General features: G+C 32.9%; 1 protein-coding gene across 1 annotated transcript; it reads left to right on the forward strand.

The window, feature by feature from the left end:
• The first annotated feature begins 516 nt into the window (after window positions 1-516).
• On the forward strand, window positions 517-1,605 carry LOC118192159 (mesoderm induction early response protein 1-like). The gene has a single exon (XM_035363058.2). The coding sequence runs from the start codon at window positions 595-597 to the stop codon at window positions 1,177-1,179; it is 585 nt and encodes a 194-aa protein (XP_035218949.1). The 5' UTR covers window positions 517-594; the 3' UTR covers window positions 1,180-1,605.
• Window positions 1,606-6,128: the final 4,523 nt, after the last annotated feature.

Genomic DNA, 6,128 nt, shown 5'->3' on the forward strand with positions numbered 1-6,128 from the left:
TTTTTATTAAAAATGCGAAGTGTATTTTAATTAAAAATTATTAATAATTTAGGTTTATTTCTTAATTAATAACAATATTTTGATTTATTTTTCAGTTACTAAATTTATTGATTTAGTTCAACATAATTAATAATACGAATCATTGATTACATATTTAATAAACAGATGCAGAAGTACAATAGGTCTTTACGATCCAGTCCTACTAGCTGCACATAAATTTTTAAATATACCACTTAAATCTTAAAAAATACGTCGTAAGTGTATCTTTTTTAAAAAGAAATACTCTTTTTATAATTATTGCTGGCCTTCCCAATATCCTGACAGAAATTTCTGTGAAACTGAGATAAATTACAAATGAAAATCGTTACATAACAAAGGTCATGACATGGATACCTATCATATAAATAAATTTACTAAGAATTTATTGCTTCTAGTAACTACAGCTCGTTTCTAAACGAGCGGATAGAATTTAGCCGTCGGCTGCAGGGTTGCCGGTAGGCATGCGCACTAAAGGAGAATACTCACGTGCTTTGGATGTTAACCGCTTGTTCAACGACGTAGAACGAGTGTTGGCAATTCTTGTCAGTGAGTCTTATGGATTACCGAAGCAAAGTGTATCTGCGTAGTAATCGAAATTCAGAATCCTTCAGGATTCGAGTGGGTTCACAATTCCAGGCCGATATTCCTGCGATATGCAGTGTGAAGTATGACGTGTGCGATTCTTCTGTGGGTGAGTTGCAGTGGGATCCTGGCGCACTGCCAGAAACGGAAGTGGCGGATTACTTGAAATCTGTGAAACTCGCTGGAAAACTTTGTGTAGATCAAGAAACTGCCCTTCGTTTGCTTCATCAGTGCGAATATAATACGGAGAAAGCACTTGAACTGCTTCCTCAGATTCAGGACCTTCATGTGACGTGGTCCGAAGATGAATGTCGGCGATTTGAAGACGGGTTAGAGATGTATGGTAAAGATTTCTATTTAGTGCAAAAGTTTGTGCACACCAAGACTTTAGACGATATCGTAAAACTGTACTATACATGGAAAAAAACTGAAAGATACGACGTCTTTGTGAATCAGAGACCATTTTTTGGCAGGTCAAGGTTCAGGACGAAAGTGAAAAGGAAAATTTATCGTAGTATCGAATATGGGGACGTCTTCCTAGAGGAAGAAGGTGCTTAGAACTTGAAAATGGAAAGTGAATTTATTCATTCGAACTTCCCGCCGCTGTGTACTCTTTCGAATATTCCTGTAAAAAAGAGAGTACCGTAAGACTTGATCGATTATGAAAATAGATTTTCCATAGACAATGAAACAGCAAATCTACTTAAATTTAACTTGAACTATAACCTACTTAAACCTAAAATTTTCCTTCGTGTTTAAAGTTTAGGGCATGTAGAGAAATTTTATCTGCAATTTTTATGCTAATTTCGTACCTTGCATTTTATAAGATTTTTTTTTTAAGTGACGTTCAAAATTTTTCGCTTTTATGGCTAACATTTCAGTTATGTTGATGAATTATATAATATTTTAATTATTTGGGATACCTACATTTTGTTAAAAATGATCGAGATAATTTAATTCAATTAATAAAAGTCTTGCGTCATATTTTTTGTTTTATATTGAGTATAAGTAATTTAGATAATTTAGCTGTTATTCCTTGGCAGATTTGGATTTCTGAAATAATCTATAACAGAGAATTGTAAAATTATAAATTTAGATGGATTTCAAATTGTTTTCTGAGTGCATAGATTTTTCATTAATCTATTTAATATAGTATTATAAGACTGAATCATTTTTAAGTAAGCCGATAATTATTTTAATTTCGTTGAAAAGGGATTAATTTTATCTTGATTTATTTTGAGCTATTTATATTATGCAACTCACATGCGATAAATTGTTGCAGTCTTTAAGTAGGGACTGTGATAAACTGCAGATAATTTTTAAAATGTTTATTATCATCAGCCTTAATTTTTGGGAGATTAAGGAAATTAATTCCCTCTAACTGAAAAGTAAAGGTTGTAGATTTTCTGTATTTTATATATATGCATGATGTTTTTATATGATTTATTTGAAGCTTCCCGACATATGTTACTTTATGTATTTAATAACTATTTTAAAATTGTTTAATGCATTTACAGTCTGGCGAAAATTTGTGATACAATTTTGTTTTACCGCATTTAATAGTCTCATATCACCCTAGTGTAGTGGTTCCCAACATGGTACGCGTAATCCTGGGGGTAAGCGATGCCTTAGTCAGGGGTGTGTGAAAAAGTAATCGATAATGGCGGAAAATAAGTGTTTTAATAAATGCTCATAAAAAGCAAAATATTCAAAAGCTTGTGACAAGTTGTAACTAACTTCGTCCGTTCCTACCATAATACTCAGTTCCTTACGCATCGCATGTAGCTAGTCTTTTTTTTTTTTTTTTTTTATCAGTGCGTATCGTATAGCACGATCGGTAGTTAACTATGTTTTCAGTATTGAGCGAATCATCAAATAAATTACGTAGTTATCTTTCTTTATAATTGTGGCATTCAAATTAGTTCTCTCTTCTGTTTTTTTATTATGACAAAGGTATCTGCCAAGAGTAAAGATGCCTTTGTGGAGGTCTTTTTGATGGAAATTGACTCTTTCATGTCATACATGGGGGAAAAGCATGGAAACGCCCATCCCATTCGCCGAGATTTGAGCCGTGGTCAAACTACCACTGCAGGACAGTCTGACCAGTTGGAGGTTGGGTAATATTTTTAAAATTCTTTTAAAAGCGAGAATTTTTAAGTATTGCCTATGTAAAATAAGATAAATGTTAAAATGTCAGTTTTCGCACAGAATTCGAGCTACTGTGCATAATAGCTTTGAATTGGTGTCTGTGCCAACCATTTATTGAACACCTCATAACACCTCATTTTAGTTAAGCTTGAAATTTCACAATGATGGATGGCTTCTGAGTTCATAACTACCCGAAGTTTTTTCAAAAATAAATTAACTCGGTTTAGAATTACAGAATAATGTAATAATTATTTTCATTGTGTCTGACAAAACTGATTCTATGATCAAAAAGTTAGATTTTGGGGAATCATGTTTTGAAAATAAATCATACGGAGTCTTTACTCTATAGTTAAAAAGTCTTATAAAAGGGTACGGAAAAGAAAAAAAAAAAAAGGGGGTTGGAAACTGCTGCCCTGGTGCATTTTAAGAGATCCAGATAGTCGGTATACATTTAAAAATTTGTGTTTCAGTGAACTTTAATATAACTCAGCATATAAATGTGTATTTTATCCTGTTACTTACGGAAAGCCAAGAACAATATTCTAAAAAATTCAGAATCCCCCCAATGTTGCTTTTACTGTAAATAATTAGTTTTAAATTTATGAAAGAATCGAGTAATAAACTACTACGTTCGGTACGTTTGTGTAAGTAACAGTAAAACGGTTACAGGCGAAACCGTCGCCGAGAAAACATCATATCGTGTGAGGGAAAAAAAAGAAAAAACATTGCAGTTCTGAAACATCATGGTGTAAAACACATCATCGAAAATAAAGCGGTTCAAAAACATTGCTGTTAAAAATACCGTGATAAAAAATAAAGCACCTAGAAGTATGACGAAAACATTGCAGACATGTATTTTTCAGAATTTAAAAGTTGTAAACGTATATTCGCTAAACGTTTATTGTGAGTCCAATAAAGAATGAGGAATATTTTTACCTCTGTATTTCATATTTTTGAATTAATTAATAATTTTTTACTAAAAAAGCAAGAAGAAAACTTAAACATTCAAAACCTGAAAAGGAGTAGAATATTAATCTTACATAAAGCAGTTAATAGAATTTTAAATTTATGTACTATATTATTGAAAGTCATTACTTAATTTCCTCTATGAAAATGTATTGTCAGTTTTTCATGACAAACATTGTCTAAAGAAATTAGAAAAGGGAAGATGAGTAACTGCATAAATTTACCTAAATTGAAATTGTTTAGTTAAATTATCAAATTGTAAAATTTTCTTTCATTTTGCTAATCTGATATTTTTTAGTAAAAATTAAATCTTGTTTTGCTTCAGTTAGTGAAATAATTTTATTATAGATAACCATATTCAGTTACTCATCTTCCCTTTTCTAATACCTGTAGAGTAGGGTTTTCCAACCTTTTTGTCCCTAAGAGCACATTCTAGAATATATGTTGGACGGAAGGTTGGGAAACCCCTGCTGCAGAGTATATTTTTCATGAAAACCTGCCAGCAGAGTCGTAGCTAGGGTTTTTCAGCGCCCAGGGACATCTGAAGATTTCGCGCCCCCTACTGCTTGCCAAGGATGGAAAACATTTAATTCTAAAATGTCGTAACATCAGTTTGGCGCCCCTTGGATTCTGCGCCCGGGGACAGATGCCCCCTCTAGCTACGCCCCTGCTTGCCAGTAGAACTTCACAAAAAAGATTAATTAAATGGTAACTTTTAATAATTAAGTACATAAATTTGAAATTCTATTAACTGCTATATGTAGGATTAATTTCCTACTTCTTTTTAGTTTTTAAATGCTTGAGTTTCCTCTTCCTTTTTTAGCAAATCAATATGAAATAAAGAGGTCATTCCCACTTGCGCGCACAAATCATTGTGAGAAGATACACTTACAATTCTTAAAACATAAAAAAACATGCCTGCGATGTTATAGTCATGCAATAATTTGTAGGTGCTTTATTGTTCTTGCCACGATACTTTCATTGTCGATGTTTGAGAACCTCTTTGTTTTGGAGGACGATGTTTTTCACCTTGCTTTCTTTCTCTCGATGTTTGTACGACGATGTTTTCCTTTGCGATGTTTTCATCTGTAAGGATAATCTAGCAATTTAGCAAGTTTCTCTAGATTGCAAATTGGACTAGCGTGCTGAAAGTTTGCTGTCATAAGAGCTCAGTAACAAATGTGCTTATTTTCGATCATTTATTCAAGGGCTTGTCCAAATAGACATTAGATACGCTTTAAATTGTCTCAGTCCCCCCCCCCCCAACCTTAAAAGTGGTTGAGCTAACTTAAGTCAAAATAAACCTAGGAGAAATTATGTCGAAAGAAAGTTTTAGTGAAGGAAGATGAAAAGGTTTGGAAGACCAAATAAATTGAGTTGTGAAAGTATATAATATTCGCTCAGTTTGATTTAAGTTATATTTTCCCTCATTTAAATTTAATTTAATTTCTAAATTGCGCAACTGTTGTCTCAGAAATAAACATTTTTCTCTTGCATTTCTCGGCGTGCCAGCCCCTCGAAGTAAATGTACCAGAAGATGTAAAATCCATTTGACTTTAATTTTTCACGTTTGTCATGTACTTGTAGTGATTATGTTTCCCCCGAATTAATTCAGTCGATTGATAATGCATTGATTGTGCACGGTTAGTGCTGCGGGACTAAACTTGTATGACCAGTGATAAAATGCTCGTGTATCGCCCACTTCTACCTGTACCTGATACAATGGGTTTATTGCCTTTTTTAACAATTTTGCTTTTTTATGTCAATATATATTTTTTTTCATGCCAAGATTGATATGGTACTTGAATTTGCTTTGATTTTAACCTTCGCACGCACACACACACACACACATATGACACATATGATGACATTCACAGACAAACATGACTGAACATAAAAACACAATTTATTTCTGGACACTTAATTTTCGATACATGTTCTCATTCACACATCAGTATGGGTGCGATATGCATTCCACAATTTTGTGTAGCTTATATTTTCAGACAATGGCAGCAAAGGCGAAGTAGAAAATGGGAGAAATAAGTGCGTATGTAGAAGCATGGGAATGTAGTCGAAAGTGAATCTTGCCGGATAACAGCTATCCGCAGTGCAGAATTACATAAGCAAGCGTGAAACAGATTAAATTGGAAAAACGCACAGAAAAATTATTACAAACAATTTCTACTTTTAGAATAGAAAGGGGATGTACACAAATTAAAATGAATTACGGGGCTCAAGGTATAATTTTGTTTAACCTATTTTTTTTAAACTTAATTAATAATTGGAACTTGAAACAAAATTGGAAGAAAGAGCAAGGTAGGTAGAAAATGTATAAGAATATATGATATTTTGAAGTTCCGAAAGCAGTCACTTCTATTCCATTCAAGTGTATG

This window comes from Stegodyphus dumicola, chromosome 4, assembly GCF_044657685.1.
Source record: "Stegodyphus dumicola isolate Sdum_Otavi_A_Nest chromosome 4, ASM4465768v1".
Lineage (NCBI taxonomy): Eukaryota > Metazoa > Arthropoda > Arachnida > Araneae > Eresidae > Stegodyphus > Stegodyphus dumicola.